This window comes from Chanos chanos, chromosome 7 (assembly GCF_902362185.1).
Source record: "Chanos chanos chromosome 7, fChaCha1.1, whole genome shotgun sequence".
Taxonomy (NCBI): domain Eukaryota; kingdom Metazoa; phylum Chordata; class Actinopteri; order Gonorynchiformes; family Chanidae; genus Chanos; species Chanos chanos.
The window spans coordinates 27,680,490-27,699,402 of record NC_044501.1 but is presented as its reverse complement, the minus strand read 5'-3'; the positions used below and the strand labels follow the sequence as shown (position 1 = coordinate 27,699,402).

Below are 18,913 nucleotides of genomic sequence, written 5' to 3'. Positions count from 1 at the left end.
TCAGTGACATAAATCACAGATTAGTGAGTTGACTAGTTGTTTTATGAAAGTGACAGTAAAGTAAGCAGTGTACATTTATTTAACAGTATTGGGGCATTTGGACTGGTGAATGTTACGTATAGAAATGTAACGTTACTATTTTATAAAGAAAAGCTACTTTTCATGTAGTGACTACATGAGCACTGACAAAACTGAAAACGTCCAACTAAAACACATGTCATATCACATATCATACACAACATCTCAAAGAGATATTCAGAGAAAGATTCAAGACCTGAAAAACACAAATAAGTAAAAGAAGCATTTTAAAGACAGATTGACATATAAAGCTATTTGTTTACACTGTCTTTTGTTTTTTTCCATGAAAAATGTTTGAAATTCTCTTTTCTACCCAAATGATTCGGATGACTGAACATGAAAAGGCAGTAACATACACGCACGGAACAAATCTGCCCCGACTGGTTTTGCGTCACAGAAATAAATCTGACGCTTTTCATGACTGAATCAGATGACGTACAGATGTAGACAGGGACAAAAGAAGAACGGGAATGTCATTTGGGCAGGACAACGGAGTCAGCGAGACAGAAATATGCTCTTACATCTACTACTTTTCTGAGCAGGTAATATTTACAGATATCTTCATGTATTACATAACTACTTGAAAAAAAATCAAAGAGAGAGACATGTAAGGGAAATATTCATTTTATTAAAGTCAGAGTGATTTTGAGGTTTTGTGGGGGTTTTTTTGTCTTTTCACAGACCCATTGTCTTAAAACAATGTTTCTCTTCCTGCTGATCTCAGGTCAGTTCTATATTTATATTTATACCATGTATACAGTGCACATGTCTGCAAGGGTGTTACAGTACATTATTTTAAATCATATATGTGTAGAAGCCTTGGATTTTGATATTCAGTGTTTGATAGTCAGTATAGTTATTTCACAAATAAATGGACAAAATAGTTTTTTATACAAACTTTCTGACGAGCCATTGCTCTGGCTACTTTCATCTGTCAAATATTTCTATTGTCAAAAGACATTCAAACTATATCTTTTATCTATGATCAGTTCTTGAGATATTCACTTGAAATATTTGTTACTGCAAGGAGTTTATTTTATCTGTTGATGAAGTTAGTCCACAAGGGAAAATCACAGATGAGCAATTTTATACTTTTGGGAAATGTTCACTAACCCTGCTTTCACAATAACAGTTTTAAAAAGAACAAATCCTGACAATCACACCATACTGAGGGGGTACTTATTTCTGAGTGATTGCCTACTTTACTGATTGCTTGTGTAGCTTTAGTCCCTACAGCCCAAATGAGTTGTGTAACTTTAAAGGTAGCTATCCTCAATTGTCCGTTAGTTTTTGAAGTTGTCCCAGCTTTTTGGACAGTCTACTATAATACGCTTGTCTGTACATTACACAGGTCTCTGCACACTGTCATATGGCCTCCCTCGTCAGTACGTGTTTGTAAACCAGTCAATGACCTGGTCTGAAGCCCAGTCATACTGCAGGGAGAATTACGCTGATCTGGCCACAGTAGATAATGAGGAGGACATGAACCGACTCATCGCTGTGGTGAACGGCAGTTTCAACGGCTTAGCCTGGATCGGACTGTACGATGACCTGGTTAACAGCTGGAGATGGTCTTTAGAAGATGATGCCTTTTACGGAGAGGGAGAGAGAGATTATCGGAACTGGGACCCATCGAGCAGTGAGCCGAATAACAGCGGAGGGAAGGAACTTTATGCGGAGATGCGGCCGCTTGGGGTTTGGAATGATCTCCCAGACATAAACATAAATTTTGTTTGCTATAATGGTGAGGACCAAATGGGCTATATAGCCTAACGATTATTGTAAAGAAGTAATGGTTAGAGCAAGTCTTGCCATACCTCAGGGTAATCTCTGAATGTGCTTATTTTATTCTAGCGTCCAATGAAAACTACATCATGGTCAACGAAACCATGGACTGGACGAACGCTCAGAGGTATTGCAGAGCGAATTACACAGACCTGGTCAGTGTGAGGAATCAGACTGAAAACCAAAAAATTCTGAGCGTAACCGGCGGGAGACGTGCGTGGATTGGACTGTACAGAACCAGAACGTGGTCTGACCAGAGCAACTCCACTTACAGAAACTGGAAGACTGGGCAACCAGATAATAGCGGAGGGCACCAGAACTGCACAGCAGTGTCTTTCAGTGACTCGGGGAAATGGAGCGATGAAAGTTGCCTTGACATGCTTCCGTTCTTCTGCTACAAAGGTAAGTTTTAACACTACACATCAGACACATCAGAAAGTATGATTAGACCATCAGATATGTTTTTTCTTTAGTTCCTATGAAATGCAAACTGATCTGTCAGTGACAAACATCACAGTAGCCTATCTGGGAAATTTTTATTTGAAACTTCTTGAAGCCTGTTTTAAATAATAAATGTTGGGAAAATGTGTTTTAGGCCCACTATCTTGTGGGCTATGAGTGGTAAGAAATGTTTTTCTCTTAACTGTGTTATTGACACCAACGGTGTTTGGTCTTCTCAGAGCAGGTGGTGGGACTCCAGGTTAAATTCACGTCTTTGAGGAATCTAACAAGTTCTGAGATTGAAACCATCGTCTTGCAGAAGGCAAGAAACCGTCTTCACATAGATAAAGATTTTAAAATTTTAGTTCAGGTTTTAAATTTCAAATAAAAGCAATTAACTCAATTTAATTCTTTATTCTCTTTAACAGCTCAAAGCCGAAATGGTAAAAAGGGGACTTCCCAGTACGATCAAAATGCAGTTGAGACACATTACCAAGCGTCCCTGAAGAGCAGTGGAAACCCAGGACGTGGTCTATGTAGATGTTTAGCCATACCACCCATTAACTGTATTCTCATTTAATTGTGTCAGCATGATGTTATCCCTGTTTAGATCAAACTGCATATTTGTACTCTGTGTATATAGCCTGTGTATTCTGTGCTAGTATTTTCCTTTGACTTGCTGATGAATTAGCAATCTTTCAGAATGCTAAATGAATCCTCTCCAGCCCTTGCAGTGTTAGTCATCAGCCCAGGCCTTAGTTAGCATTAAAGACAAGTCACACTGTTTGATTTAATTCAGGGCTTTAGCCAGCTGTAGAGATGCCACAGGATTTCTACTTCACGATGCAAGGCCCACTCAAGAGACTCAAATGTAAATGGAATGTCTTCCTGTTTTTTTCTTTTTCCAGAGAGGCGAGGTACTGTTGAAAGAGATGTAGTAGAAACTTAGGTCATAGAATGAGGAAGAAATGGGGAAATCCCTTGATGTTACAGGTTCTCAACAAGTTCAGTGATGAAGTTAAGCTGTGTGTGACTTCAACGACTGTCATTTATTTCAATCTGCTTGATCACCATGTGAAACAAAAGAAAAAAAAAAAGAAAAAAAGTCACAAATGGAAAAGTGCTATGAAAAGTTTTGAATCCTTCAATTACAGAACAATGATCAGGTTCAGCCACCAAAGCGTCTGATAACAATTACTCAGCATACACATTCGTATTCAAAACACCCTAAACAAACAATCTGGAGGGAGCTTTATCCTTTTCAATTATAATCTTCACAGAAGATAGAAGAGGAAATGCTACTGTCTACTTGAAGCTAATGAAGAGCGTCCTGATCTCCTTAGGCAACACAGTGACACTGTAGTCCTTAATCACACCAGTCTCTGGTTCATCTGAAAACACAGACACACACACACACACACACACACAGAGTTTTAAGCACTATGTGATAAGGAAGTAATGATCTTAATTCCAGAAAGTCTGACTTGTAAAGTTCCACATCAAGTTCACTGAATCCAAAACAAACAAGCAAACAACGAGAAAGAAAAAAAAAAACCATAAGTAGCCTGAAGAGTCTTACCTTTCTTCTCCACGACGTCACTGGTCCTCCAGCTCCACCTGTGGAGCTCTGAGATATCCCAGGTTCCCGTGAGGGAACGTTCTTTCACCTCCTTCACTTCCGCCAAACCCTGCAGGAGGTCCTATTTCAGAAAAGACAACAGATTTCAGAGGGATTTAACTACACACGTACATGTCAGCACACGCACTCTTACACCCCCCCCTCTCATATATATATATATGTATATATATATATATATATATATATATATATATATATATATATATATATATGAGAGAGAGACGAGAGAGGGGGAGAGAGAGAGGGGGAGAGAGAGAGAGAGAGAGAGAGACGGGAGAGAGAGAGAGAGAGAGAGAGAAAATCAGTGAGCGGAGGGAATTATGGGGGATTACCTTCAGGTTGATGGTGGTGGGTTTGGACAGAATTGGGTCTTCTCCCTCCTCATACAAGTGCATTATTCTGAGAAGAACCCGGTCAAAATCCGTCTGTGACTCGCCTCCTTTACAACAACACAAAATGCAGGCACTCAATGACTAGCAAGTCGACAAAATATAACTTGACAAAGTTAACATTTCGTATGGTAGGCCATTCAGTGTCTTTTACTTTCAAAGCTCTGAACATGTCATATATATACATACATATATATATATATATATATACACACACACACACACACACACACACACACACACACACATATATATATATATGTGAGCTGGTTTGGAGGGACCAGACCTACCTGAGCCCAGGTTCTGAAGGTGCTGTGTGTGATTGGTGCTGTAGCTCCAGCCTGGTACACTAAGCATCTGTATATGAAGGTTCTGAGGTAAAACCACGGGCTGTACTTTGGGCCCGTTCCATCTCGTTCTGTCTCTCCACGGCTTTTCTGTAAGAGCAGTTACGAATTTCAGTTACATTTACATCAGAATGTTCTCACTCACCCTCAGTGTTACGATCTGGGTCGAAGATTCATTAAACCTTCATTTTATATTCTGTTTTACGTGCTATTTTGTCTGTAATGTTTGTCTCTTACGCGGCCTGTCAATAGGCATGACGACAGGTCTGTGTTGAAGTTCTAGGGCTTCTCTCTGGTACAGAGAGGCTGAGGCTGCTGGTGACCTGATCATCATCCACAGGACGGGGCGAACCACAGATGAGTCGTTTAGAGTCAGGTTATAACCCTGATCCCACTCCTGGTTATTCCACAGCCGCCGATGAAGCATCACCTGACATACACAAACACACACATTCACATAGACAAATAAACAAATACACACACACACACACACACACACACAAACCACATACAAAACGCACACATTCACATACACAAATATAAATAGTTTAAGTGCTGTGTAACCTCTTCAGTTCCTAAAACATAGCTTTTGAAATAAAGGATCCTTTTCAAATCTTTTACAGCGTAAAAATAGAGTCGGGGCAACTGACACATTAAAATAAATTCTCTGTGAAAATCTTAACAATGTACTGTCATGTGTTAAGCTGTCAGTTAAAGCTGGTTAAATACGTAGGACACACACACACCATGGCATTCGTTTGTCACTCTCACCTCTAACTCTCCTTGACTGAGACTGGCCACACCGTGGGCTCTTTCACTGAGGAAGACCAGTCTGCTCCAGTCATCTTCAATATAAGCCGTTCGCACCATCGGGTAGTAGTTCTATATGTACGCACACACACACACACACACACACACACAGAAACCTGTGACTTTAACAGCTGTGGTCAAACCGACTTCGCATGGACCAGCAACAAAATATCATGTTATAATCAAAATCTGAATATAACACATAGTCTACTCTTAAACTCCTTCTCCTGTGTGTTCACTATACAGCACTATTACACTCAGTTGTGAAAACACACAACATTCCGGCTCATAAAATGCGCACAGTTCTGCATATCATCTGTATTTTCTCATTTAAATCAGTCTCACTCGAGAAACGGTGTTGTTAACAAAGGTTTTGTGCATCCTCTTCATCATCTGGTAGCCGTTGTTGTCAGTGAAAAGCGTCCCATTGTTCCTGAGGCTTGTCTTGGTCCTGAACACGGACTCTCTGTTTACCACTAGAGGGCCCACTCTATAGCTCTGCTCTAGCCGTTGACACGGCAACCTGCCTTTGAACCCAACTGGCACTCTGGTTATCACAGAGTATGTGTAGTTTTTATCCTCTTCCTCCCTAAAGAGAAAATAATGACATTCTCAACCTCAAAGACTACATTTCCCAACAGTCATTGTAAGACCAGCTAACAAATCATGTATCTTACACCGTTCATACACGCATTTCATCACACCATGACCGAAATTCTGTTGACAGTGGCACATCTTCAGTTTTAAACATGGGGACAAAAGCTTACTGTCAGGCTTCCTAACTATCATTTTCTGCATTGTTACAATACTTAAGATTACTCATGGCAGGTCTGAACATTATTTTATAAGGCAAACATAACGTGTTTCTGCTGTGCTTGTTCACATGAACTCGCATTAGGGGTTTTAGAGGCTAGTTACAGGGCGCCCCTTGCCTGTTTGTCATAGAAAAGGGCTGAATTATGATCAAAACGAGAGTCTTCTGATCTCAGTCTTAAAGCAAAGTTCACTCCTGACGTAGCTAACTACACATTATAAGCCACATAGAAAAGAATATATAAGCATTGAGAAAACAAGTATTAGTATTCATTAATGTTGTTTTGAGAGGTGCTTGCATATCTGTCTCCTTATTTTTCTTGATTTGTTTGCTATTTCGTCTGAGATATCTTGAATTCCTGACTCGTTTTCAAATTGGGTAGACCGCTACTACACCTGCACATACTACACCAACAAATCTCTGTGCCACACCTACAGTTCACAACAATGGCTGTGGATTTCACAAATTCCTAAAGGCAAATTTTGCCTCTCAGCCTTCATAACTTCATACAGAAGTAGCGTTACTTTCCAAGAAAGTGACAGGGCTGTGAAAACCACAGCCGTGCTCGTCCAAATCAAACAATTAAAACAATGAGGAAGAAACAGAAGTCGGCTGATGGGTTTACCAACCGGTAAAAATGCTGTCTGATTTCAGAGATAAGCTTTCCAGGAACGATCTCCATGGCGACAGAAGAGTACGCAGGTACAGCCGATCCATTGGCGGTGAAGATGTAGTTATCGGAGATGGGCCCTGCGTGAACGTCCCCATTGGCTTTGTATTCCCAGAAGTCCTGACTAACTCTGATTTTCCTGTGACTTTTCCTGGAAAGGAGCAAAAGCCCAAACCGCTTAAATGAAACCCGTGAAGTTTTGTCTCAGAGAAGAATAAGACCAACAAAAGCTAGAGCCAACATATCAAACATTTACATATGTCAGCTGATGGACACCATCCGATTGCTTACAAAAACTGAGGAGAGGTACCTGTCCTTTATACTGTGCAGCATGTTAGTCTCCTGGTCAAAGAGCAGTTTGTAACATTCATTGATAACTGGTAGGAGCATTCTGCCTGTCTTCTTCCACTGCCTGACGTTCTTTCTCTCGAAAGGCACCACCCTGGCCAGGTGGGTCAGACCGCACATGGATCCGACTGTTAAATTTCGGCACTCTGACTGTGGGAACTTTATTAAGTACTTCCTGTACTGGAGTCCGCCCAGTTCCACCATGATGAAGAGGTCGTACGTACTGGAGATCTCTGCTGACGGTTGGATCTGAATGTTGAAAGGACATTGTTTAGAACTCCTGGAGACCCGTTGGTCTCAATGGTATTCTATGAACGAACTGAGAATAAAGAATGCTCTCTCTGAGTTCATTCTAAATGAATTTCAGTTTTACAGTGAGTAATAAAGGAATATATTTATTCATTCATGTGTTTATCTGCGTGTTTGTGTGGTCTTGCAACCTGTGCAGGAACAGCCTGTCCATTGTCGTCGAAAACTGTTGCCACGGGGAACTCTACGGTGACATTGATGTAAGTGGTGATGTTCCAAGCGAGGGGGTTATAAGCAATGATGTTCTGCTCAAAATCCTTCCCCAACTCTGAAATATAAATATGACACATAATTCATAATTCAAATACTCCAACATTTCCTCCATAGCTGATTGCCAATAAACATGTCAAGGTTTAATCGATTTAGTTAAAATGCTCAGTTGGTATACTCACCTGAGTTGTCTGGGTTGTGTCCATAGAGGGTGCCAGAGAGGCTAGAGGGCTGTGGTAACAGAAAAATGGCAGCCAGGAGTTCCTCCACTCCCATCATGCCTTGGGTCAGATGCTCCGTGTACATGTGAGCCACCTTGGGTGACTCAGTTCCTGTGATGGCATCGTGGTGCTGAACCTGGAAGGAGGTTTGAACCCGTCAGTACTTTACAGAATTTCCGCACAAGTGCTATAACAGCGTATATAACTATGTAGTTATATTGTAATAACACTGCTATAAAGGGACAAGTGGATGAGTTCTATTAATTATAAGACAGAAGTAATTGAGAAAGCATTGTCTCAATGAATATGCAATAAATGTTATATGTCATAATGGGCTACATGTGGACTACTGTGATCATACTGGAAAGGTTCAGAGGAAAGCCTATTTACAGTGTAGTGTACAGGACATTAAGGGCCTTCAGAGAGGAAGAGGACAATAAAAGCATGTGTGAAGAAGAAAGGAACAGCAAAGGGTTTGGAAAAAGGCACCTCGGACACAGCCCAGCGGAGGACTTTCAATTTGCCCAAAGCCCACTCCTTTTGGACCGGTCCATCCGGGAAGCTGAGCCGGTACCGAACGAACAAGGCCTCTGCGGCATGGAGAAGGGCGCTGGCTCGTCTCGCCACTCCTTTTAGAATGTTCCGAGAGGCATAGAACCCTGTCCATGCCTGGAACGGTTCTAGAACAGAAGAACTCAAATGAGAATCCTAATCAGAACCGTGTCTGATACGTATGAATCTACCGTCAGAAACAAGCAGTGCTCTGGCACAGCGCAAATATGCGAAACTTCCTAATGCTTGCAAAAATCTGAGTTTGATGAACGCTTAAATCTCTTTCCTTCCTGTATGAATTTGAACAAACAGTATTGTGGTTACTGCCAATTAGGTCAAACTACAAAGGCGGGTTTTCAAGCCACAGATATGGTTCCTGAGAAAATGAATTTTCTCTCTGATTTGAATAAATATGTAACTATGTAATATGAGCGACGTGCACTTGAAAGACAAACTTAGACATTTTCTTCAGATTCCTAAAACTAAAAACTAAAGGTCTGAGAAACTTCAGAAGAGAACAGAAATAATAAAGTCCTAATACAACAACCCGCATGAGAATTCCAAAATCCAGTTGAGGTTAAAGTTGCTTTTCAAAGTCTGTCAAAACCTCAAAAAGAGTTAAATTCTACAGCTGTTAAATATTTGTAACACTTACAGGTGACCACAAAAGTTGAACACGTTTAAAATAAAAACAAAATGTAAAATACACTCAGAATTCCACCTAAACCAACCTGTGGAGTAAGGGAGGAAGTCCTCGCTACCTCGCACTTCCCAGGACAGATTTGATTGGTGGACTGCCTGGAAGTATTCACCGAGCGTAGCATACTGAACAGTCACTCCGAATTTTTCGCTGTTCTGGTTGATGTAGTTCAACAGAACGTCCATGTTCGCAAACTGCACTGACGCGTTGTAGAACTGCTTGTCGCAGCCCTGTGAGGAAAGCAGGCTGTTCAGAACAAACGGAACAAGTGGAATTTTTAATGTTACTGCGGCAACAGAATGAAGTATGTATTTGGGCTCACCCAAGGCCAGAGCAGATGGTTTGTTCTGAACCACTGGGCTCTCTGCTTGATGTTTTCCACCAGCGTCTCTGCGTAGGGCTCCAGCGTATCCGTGGTGACAGGCAGGCTCATGTTCGGGTAAATACCGTCTTTTGGGGGATCTGGAAACAGGGCCACACCATTCCAGTAAAACCCAGACCTGCAGACACAACCATATTTAGTCATTTAGCATATGCTTTTATCCAAAGTGACTTTATCCAAACACAGACCGAACCTATAACCATTAAGGAAGTGTCTGTGATGTAAGTCCTGTTGCTAAGTTCAGTATTAGACCAAGTACAGGGGCAGGAAAAGTTGAAGGAAAGTCAGAGAGCAGACTACAGATAGATACAAGTGAGTCTATAGCCACATCATTTAAAGCTGTTGTGAACCTTCTGACATAATGGAAGGTACTAGGGGTTAGTGAAGTGAAGATCCTCTGTTGAAGTAGGAAGGTGATACTTGGGTTTTGTGCCAATGTGCAGACTACTGGGATGTAAAACAGACAGTGAGAAAGGGGAGGTGAAACACAGGTTACCTGTTGGAGAAGGGGAGGTGGGAAGGAGTGCAGTAGCTATACTGGTCCATAGTGTGAGTAAATATCTCCTCCTTTTCTCTTAGTGAAGGAGAACCTCTCCACACAAACTGCAGCCTCTGCGCACATCATACAACAACAACAACATCCACCAAACACAGGGAATACGTTTTAAAAAAACAGAGAGAGGGAGAGGAGTGAAACACTGTTGCCTGAAATATGTAAGCATAAAACGTCTGGGCTGTTTAAACCATATATCTACCTGATGTAGTGCTTGAGGCTATGACACTAAAACTAAAAGTTTCTGTCATCATAGGAGGACAGTCTACCTTGTTCCTCTGCATGCTGTCTTTGAGGTCGTAGTCAATGCGAGATATGAGGTGAGCATTAAATCCTGCCAAAGCAAACAAGACAGGCGTGGCAGCAGAGGCACCGAACGGGTCCACCTGCCACGAGAACTGAGGTCGGACTCCAAATGTCTCATACAAGAAGCCATGGCCCTCTGCAAGAAAAGAGGAGAAAGATTACAGATTACATTAAGATTACGTTCAGAAAGATTAAACAAATCTATGGCCTTCAGTTGCCTTGACACAGAGAATCAAGCAATTCCTAATTTTTAATTTCTAAAAAATTCTTATTTTTTTCTGTTCTTAATCAGACCGGACAGTAAGATTGAATATATATCATACTTTTCTAATACTGATGCTTTAAAACTGATTTCTGAGTTGGTGATGGGGGTGTAATGTGATGGCTCTGTAATATGGGTTGTGTTCATGATGTGAATAAAGTTGTCATCTCATTCAACAAAAGACTGCCACCCTATCTGTATAACATGGGCAAAACTGTATGGCTGATAGCTTGTTAGCTCATACATACTGCAAGAACAAGCTGTGTAACAGCATGCCTGTGACAAATGTCTACAACATGCCTATGTTGGCATAATGTAAATATGACTGAATCACAGGACCAAAACAGTGCAAATAACCTGTCAACTGAAGTAAGATATCGTCGAGATCTGTCACCGCCTCGTCGTGCATCACTTGACCGCCGATGATGAACTCCAGACGACCCTCCTGCAGCAGCTGTTTTACCTGACAGGGAGAAAATATCGCGTTATCGCAGCTTTGTGCATAGTCTATAACAAATTCACCTACATGTCAATAAACGCAAATGAATTAATACATTCAGGCAGACTGGAGGCAGAGTCCCATTGGACTAGACCAAGAGGACAAAGCTATCCCCAAATGCACAATAACAGTTCTGTCTGAAATAGGTGGGGTTCACTATGTTATTTTATAAAGTCACGGTATAACACCAAAGGACATCAGGCAACATCCCTCACTTCCACTTATAATACAGTGAATCCGCACCTGCTTCTTATGTTGACTTGTAGCCACAGTATCCCACCAAAGGCGAAAGAACTCCTGCTCGACTGCGATAAACTTGCGATGCTTTTCCCTCGAAAGTTCCTCTACGACACTCGTATAAACGTTTCCTGCATACGCGTGCATGCTCTCCTACGGGAAATACATGTTGAAAAAAACTGAGCTCAGCAACGATTTTCATAAATACTGTAGTCGGCTAAGCATCTTAGTTGAAATAAGTACAAGACACCTTACAATACACCAAGTACCTGGATCGTGTACACCCAACCGACATCCATGTGGCTATGAGGAATGACAAACGTCTGAATTTGATTTGTTCCATCTCTCAAAGCAAGGGAGCCTTGCAGTAGTCCCAAAAGCACAAATAAAACTATCTTCATCTCCAGTTAAACGTAACGGCTACAATTTTCTATGCAGAAACGAGACACTTACTTCCCTATTATTGTTTTTACCATCGTGACTGTCACGCTCATACGGAGCAGCAGAAAGTCCAAAAATATAACGCTCGACATGGAGCCACGCCCCCTAACAAATGAACTGTAAAATTTAGTTATTTCACAGTAGTACAGCGATATTTATTGTGAAAGCTAGCTTCAACATTAACTATCACATGCTCCTAAAGTATTCCTTCCAGTGTGACTATTTTCCAAAACAGTAAAGAGTCTGTTTCAGACCTCAAACCTATTTTTTTTCATCGGTGAACTTTACCCCGGAAAGCAACCAACTGTCCTTTCGGAGGTGAATGGCTACATAACAAACATGTCAAGTAACCGAAGGATAACTCTGATATTTGGAGGCTTTGTTGCAGCTGTTGCTGCGACTTTTTATCCCATATTTTTCCATCCTCTAACACATAAAGAAGACTACAGTAAGTCTACGCTATTCATGTCTTTTGAAATCATTTAATAGTTTACCTTAAACTACCATAGGCAGCCAGCTAAGCTGCATAGCATGCTAATGCAGAATGGGAAGAATCCAACTGGTTTCCCCTCGCTCCTCTGATGGTTACTTAGTCATAGATGTTACTTAGCAAGGGAGTACCTGAGAAATGGAGCTGTGACCGCGAAAAACCACGTCGGTCACGTAGGAACGGGCAATGATACAGTACGCGTGTACTTTGTGAGAAGTTTACGAATATTTGAAAAGTCGTGCTCAATTCCTGACTACTAGCGGCGTTACTAAATGACAGGTACGTTACTGTGCTACATAAAAGATGTGGACGCAGGAATTTTTACGCTTTACTTCTCTGTCCTCAGAACAAGTTCAGAAGGTGAACCGAGCTGGAATCAATCAGGCAGATGTCCAGCCAGCCGGTAAGTCTATATATATATATATATATATATATATATATATATTTAAATTGTGAAGCATGGTACAGTCAGTGAAAAGCAGGAATGCTATTGCTAACAATCGACACCTAAAACTACAGAAGTAACAGCATTACATTCAATCAGTGTTACTGACTGGAAATTTTACTGACTCCAGTCTCTGGGACTCGCAAGTCCCCGACTAGCGGCAAGTTTTCGTTTGTCTAACTGAACATGTTTTATCGAACGTCTTTTTTAAAAATTGAAATTCTTTAATTAGTTGAGGTGAGCTGGAGGAAAATGAACCTGTCAAGTGTTGCCCAGCACTGGAAACAGGAAAGAGAGACAGGGCGCTATCAGCAACTGTATAATTATGACAGAGTGTTCTGGAATATTATTCTCCTCTGATAGTATTTCCATTTTCGTAAGTGTATCTATTTTTCAGAATTGTTCACATCTACGAGAGACTCAATACAGTATGTGTAGTTGCCAGAATAAATTGTTTCATTTGGGGATTATTAGGGATGATTGACCATGCATATCTATCACTGAATACTGAAACATTCCCAATATGTTTAATATTTATAATAACTCATACAACTAGTTTACAAAGCAAATCAAGAGAGATTCAGTTTCCCATGGTTTGGCTAAACATCTTGACTGCATGGTTGTTGGCTGTCAATCACAGCGGTGCACTGTGGTATTCACAACTCTGTGTTGCACAAGTAACTGTCTATTCTTACTAATGGGCTGGTCTTTTGTCCAATCCAACAGGTTTAAAGATTTGGTCAGATCCTTTCAAGACCAAGTGATGACTGGTGGCCAAGTGATCGTATTTGGGGAGCAGTGTGACTGAGGAAGGTGATGCTGGGGTGAAGATGCCTCCAGATGAAATGTCTGCGGCCAGTTTTTTCTCCTCTCAGCATTTCAGATTCATCCACTAAGAAGGGCACTTTATATACAGGACTCCTCCCTTTGTGTGTGTGTGCGCGTGTGTGTGTGAATATTTAGATTAACTTGCTTAGACCAACCATGAGACTGCTGTGTGTGTTTGTGTGTGTGTGTATGAGAATGAGAATGAGAGAGAAAGAGGGAGGGAATGAGTGTTAAAGCGCCCGTTTTTTCCAAACTTTACACTATGACTAAAATTTTATTTGAAACACTGTACAGGGCCATAGACATCAGTGGACAACATGATGCACTTGTATGATAAATGAATGCCTGTGATTTTCCTTACAGAATAAAGACTTTGTTTATTTATTGCCTTAAGTTAGCACTTAAGTATACACACTCTGGGATCAGAACTTTGGCGGGTAGTTTGCAGTTAACACCATGAAACTGTGTAGAATAGAATTGTGTGATTGTATGAAAAAAAAACGAACCCTCATATTATGGATGCACAGCTGTTTTGTTGTTTTTTTTTTTCTTACCCAAGGAGACAAACGAGTTTCATAACAGAAAGTGTAAAGTAATGGACTGTACTGCTCTGTGTCCAGATAATAAAATTCATCTTGTACAATGGGAGAAAAAGCAGCTTGCTCTTTTTTGAGGTGTAATAGATTAGACCGTCCACTGGGTGGCGTACTGTATCCATTTTAACATTGGACTCAATGAAAAACAAAGCGTGACTCCTATGGACCATGCTGGTTGGAGCCAGTGTCAGCAGACTCATATGATAGTGGTTCTTCTTTTGAATTTGACTGCTCCTCAAGGACAGTGTAAAACAGAGGACTGAAAGGTGGGATCGTTTAATATGTTTTGTGCCATATGCCCCAAATAAGACAGGTTTTATCCACAACTCAAACATTCAGTACCAAATGAAACAGTCTTATTAAATGAGTATGTTGTGTTTGTTTTATGGAGGCCTCTTCTTCTAATCCAGTAAAAAAAAAAAAAAAAGGCAAGGGTTAATCTAACATGCTCATAGAATCATGAAATGACACAAAGTTTGTTTGTGAAAATTTGCCATTGTAGAATATGTAATTGCTACCATACATTCAGTGCACAAAGTCACATTGGACGGTACTGATACATACATGAGGTTTTCAATGCCCCTCTTCAGTGCTCACACAGGTTAGAGTAACAAGAATGAACAAAGACCAGGCTTTTACAGACGTATGAAGCTGTGCCCAGATCTGTTGCACATGAACATGAGTTCAGTTCAACTCATTTGCTGGGGCACATCAGTAGAGCTTTGATATGAAAGTGCTTTTTCATTGTCCTTATTACGTTTCTTCGCTTGTGTTTTGGCTCTTACAGTAGGAAGAGCCCTTTGGCTCCAAAAGTTGTGAAACCAAATCTTTTCTCTCTGTAACCCAAGAGTCCTGCGCTCTTGTGCTAAAAACCACTGTGCACCGCAAGTCCCTTCACTATGGACACCACCTGCATACAGGTAGAATCTAAGACTCTGCTTTCACAAAAAAAAAAAAAAGAAAGAAAAAACACAGAAACAGGATTCCTTTGTTTGTGCATGCATGTTCCATACTAACCATGAGGATGTAACTCAGAAACCTACACACACTAAACATGTTAAATAGAAATCACCTCTCCAAAGCAACATTGTTTGTGTTAGACAGTTCTCTCATCAGTGTTCTATTGCATTCTATTAATTTTCCACAATATTCCATAGGAGTCTTTGAAATGTCCTTAAAGTTACCCGATGAAATTTTCCAGAAGATGTTTGCGGACATTTGTAAAGAGATGCTCCACTGTGTTTTCACTTGTCGCAAATGCTCACAAATGTTCCAGTCCAAGTCCTTTTGGGCCTTTGAGAGGTCTCTGTGTCTGCAGAAAGTATCTTTGTATATGTGTGTGTGTGTGTGTGTGTGTGTGTGTGTGTGTGTGTGTGCGTGCGCTGCAGGAGAAGAGTGCAGAAGGAGGGAGAGAAATGCAGGGGTTTTTTTTTTTTTCGTTTTTTTTCTGTCCCGCGAGAGAGATGCGGCATATCCAAGGTTTGACATAATATCTCAGTGCTACCACAAAGAGCATATCGCAAAATCTTAACAGAGCTGGCCAGCAGAACAGCTGCCAAACGCAATAAGACTCACCCCCCCCCCCATCCCCCCGCCCCCCATTCCCCCCTGCCTCCCTCCCTCCAGCCCACAGAACTCTCTCCAACATCGCCCCCTGCAACCTCAACCTCACCCCTCCCCAATCAACAATCTCTATTGTTTATCAGATGTTGTTACTGTTGGTCAGTGTTCAACAAAACAAACGAAAAACTTCAGAGTCCCACTTGTAACATGAGCGTTTCCAAAGCAAAAGAGAGAGAGAGAGAGAGCAAGGGAGAGAGAGAGAAAGCGAGAGAGAGAGAGAGAGAGAGAGAGAGAGAGAGAGAGAGAGAGAAAGAGAAAATTCCTCTCATACCTCATTTGGTGTTTTCCAGATTCCTGAAACGACAGGGGCCTCCATCAGAGCGGAGTGACCAAGGGGAAGCTGTAAAAAAGGTCCGGCCGAAGAGAGAGCGAGAGAACGACATTCCTGCCAGACGAGTCACAAAGGGACGCAGGGAGACGAAGGAGAAGAAGAAGAAAAAAAAGCAGCTATTAAAAGAAGAACACAATATGACTTTCTTTGGGACTGCAGTTCGTCCCTTTAGAACCTCTTAGGCCCCAGAGACCTCAGCTGCATTTGTGTGTGTGTGTGTGTGTGTGTGTAGGCCATTGTGTTCGACTTTTCCATAAGCAGTATATTTATATACATAAAAAGAGTCCTATTTTCATCAACTCACCAGTCAGATTAATAAACGTTAAAAAGAAATATTCCTAAACATAATGGAGCTCTTTGTCTACATGACCATATCATTGTGATGTCACAATGTATGTAACGCAATGTTTCATAGCAAATGTTATTTCTGTTGCCGTAGGTGATAATAACTGCTTATGACATTGCTATACACGGTTTATGACAGTATCATACAGCTAAGTAACATACATTGTGAGGACTACTGGCTTTCCTCATTTGCTATACGGGTGTATTGTTACTAATGTGCAAAGTGCACAATGTAGGCTTGTAATCATCACAGTGTAATCATAATTAGGGTGAAGGCTCAATGGTAACTGACACACAGTCCTTAATCTTACAGAGCAGCCAACAGTAGATAAACCAAGAAACTGAGAAGACAGAGAAACTGAGGAGGAATGACAAATACACCAGACTAAAACAACACACAGTCAGACACAGTCAGATACACCAGACAGTCTAGGGAACAGAGAGATAGAGAGAGAGAGAGAGAGAAAGAGAGAGAGAGAGAGAGAGAGAGAGAGAATACAAGAAAAGGAAAAAAGCAGAAAGTTGATATGTGCTTTGGGACGGCGTTCAAGAGACAACAGCAACACGAGCGCAAAGGGACTTAACGAAGGAGCGCTGCCAGAGAAGCCGTCTCTTTAATTAAAGACAGAGAAAGCTTGGCACTCCTTTTCTGGGGCTTTAATTGAGATTGCTTTAGCAGCTGGAGTTAGGGTTGGAGAGAAAGTGTTTTGGGCTATGTTTTTTTTTTTTTTTTGGTCCTTTTCTTTCAAAAGATTAAAATGGAAAAAATGGGCCATGAATCTCTGTTCATGTCAACAATAGTTAAATTTACTTGTTTGTTGGATGTAACTCCCTGTATACAGACAGACAGACAGACTCTCTCTCTCTCTTTCTCTCTCTCTCTCTCTCTCTCTCTCTCTCTCTCTCACATGCACACACACACACACACACACACACACACATACATGTGCATGCATATGGTTCATGTCCATGGTGAAAACCCGCCACCCTCAGAAACAATGCATTGTAGCAATGGCATACTTGGGTTACCAAGCTGGAGGAACCCTGTGGAAAGAGATAGCAGAAGTATTTCACCATGTCTGGAAAAATACACAATCTCCCAAATCTTCCAACCCATGACAGTTCTGCCTGGGCCAAGCAATTGTTCCTGACTTTCTCAGGGAGAGAGAGAGTGAGTGAGAGAGAGAGAGAGAGTGAGAGAGAGAGAGAGAGAAAGAGAGAGAGAAAGAGAGAAAGAGAAAACATCTTCTGAAGGAAAAAAGATGAATCACTGAATCATAAAGAGTTGCTAACTGGAGCACTAATGCCATGGGGTGTGTGTGTGTGTGTGTGTGTGTGTGTGTGTGTGCAGAACCATTTCAGAGACGTGCAGTGTGACTTGCGGTGGAACACGGCTTGCATCTCCCTCCGTCTCAAATTATGCAGGGGCATTTCCTCCGTGTTTACTGATTTTATTTATGTTTTTATTTTGGCAGATGGTTAATCAAAGCCACATGTGTGAGTCACTCTGTCTATATTTACCCTTTCTTTATCCTCCTCATCAGCTCTCTTTATTTGAAAAGAGGACAGAAAGAAAGAAAGAAAGAAAGAAAGAAAGAAAGAAAGAAAGAAAGAAAGAAAGAAAGAAAAGAGGTTGAGCATGATAAAGCACTCACTAGGCACTAGAAGGACAGGAACTAGCGAGAGACGGATAGCGAGAGAGAGAAAGAGGCTTCAGCAGGTGTGTGTGTCTCTCACCCCCCCCCCCCCACCCCCCACCCCCATCTCACAGCAAATGTTTCCCCAAGATGACCTGTCGCTAATGGAGGTTGGCGAGGACACATTTGGACAAGAAGTTGAATGTCCTTTCTCCTCAAACTCATTCCCCTTGTGACCTCACACGGAAGTCCTGGATGAGCGGAGTCTTCACTGTACCCAGTGGTCGGATTATAATTTATTCTGTCTGTGTGTTAGTAGTGTGGTGATTTTACAACTCCTCATTGTCCTGTCAGAATGCAACAGTGGCATGCTCTCTCCCCACTGAACATGTTAATTGACCAACAGTTGTGTGGAAAAGGCCTCACATCACTGGATTTCATCATAAACCAGACCGAAAGGGTTGTACTATCACACAAACGAGTTGTCGGTGAAAAGTTAACCATGCATTTATTGCGTATACCCTGTTGGAATTCGATTAGCTGTTGCCAAGCTACAGTAGCGTAAATCAAATACGCTCTAGCTAAGAGAATAAGTGGTTAGCGCGTCAGTTCCTGTCAGGTTTGA

General features: G+C 41.4%; 2 protein-coding genes across 2 annotated transcripts; one reads left to right on the top strand and one right to left on the bottom strand.

Annotated features, from left to right (window-relative positions):
• Positions 1-3,609: 3,609 nt before the first annotated feature.
• Positions 3,610-12,001, bottom strand: man2b2 (mannosidase, alpha, class 2B, member 2). Its single transcript, XM_030779132.1, has 19 exons — positions 11,822-12,001; positions 11,559-11,705; positions 11,174-11,279; positions 10,518-10,690; positions 10,192-10,307; positions 9,636-9,813; positions 9,345-9,543; positions 8,551-8,741; positions 8,023-8,197; positions 7,762-7,898; positions 7,284-7,570; positions 6,933-7,124; positions 5,835-6,078; positions 5,451-5,561; positions 4,917-5,109; positions 4,614-4,769; positions 4,276-4,379; positions 3,884-4,004; positions 3,610-3,695 (listed from the first exon to the last, which is right to left on the bottom strand). The coding sequence occupies exons 1-19, from the start codon at positions 11,951-11,953 to the stop codon at positions 3,610-3,612; spliced, it is 3,048 nt and encodes a 1,015-aa protein (XP_030634992.1). The 5' UTR covers positions 11,954-12,001.
• A 296-nt stretch (positions 12,002-12,297) lies between these two features.
• smim20 (small integral membrane protein 20) lies at positions 12,298-14,404 on the top strand. The gene is made up of 3 exons (XM_030780284.1): positions 12,298-12,441; positions 12,830-12,886; positions 13,655-14,404. The coding sequence occupies exons 1-3, from the start codon at positions 12,333-12,335 to the stop codon at positions 13,690-13,692; spliced, it is 204 nt and encodes a 67-aa protein (XP_030636144.1). The 5' UTR covers positions 12,298-12,332; the 3' UTR covers positions 13,693-14,404.
• The last annotated feature ends 4,509 nt before the right edge of the window (positions 14,405-18,913 follow it).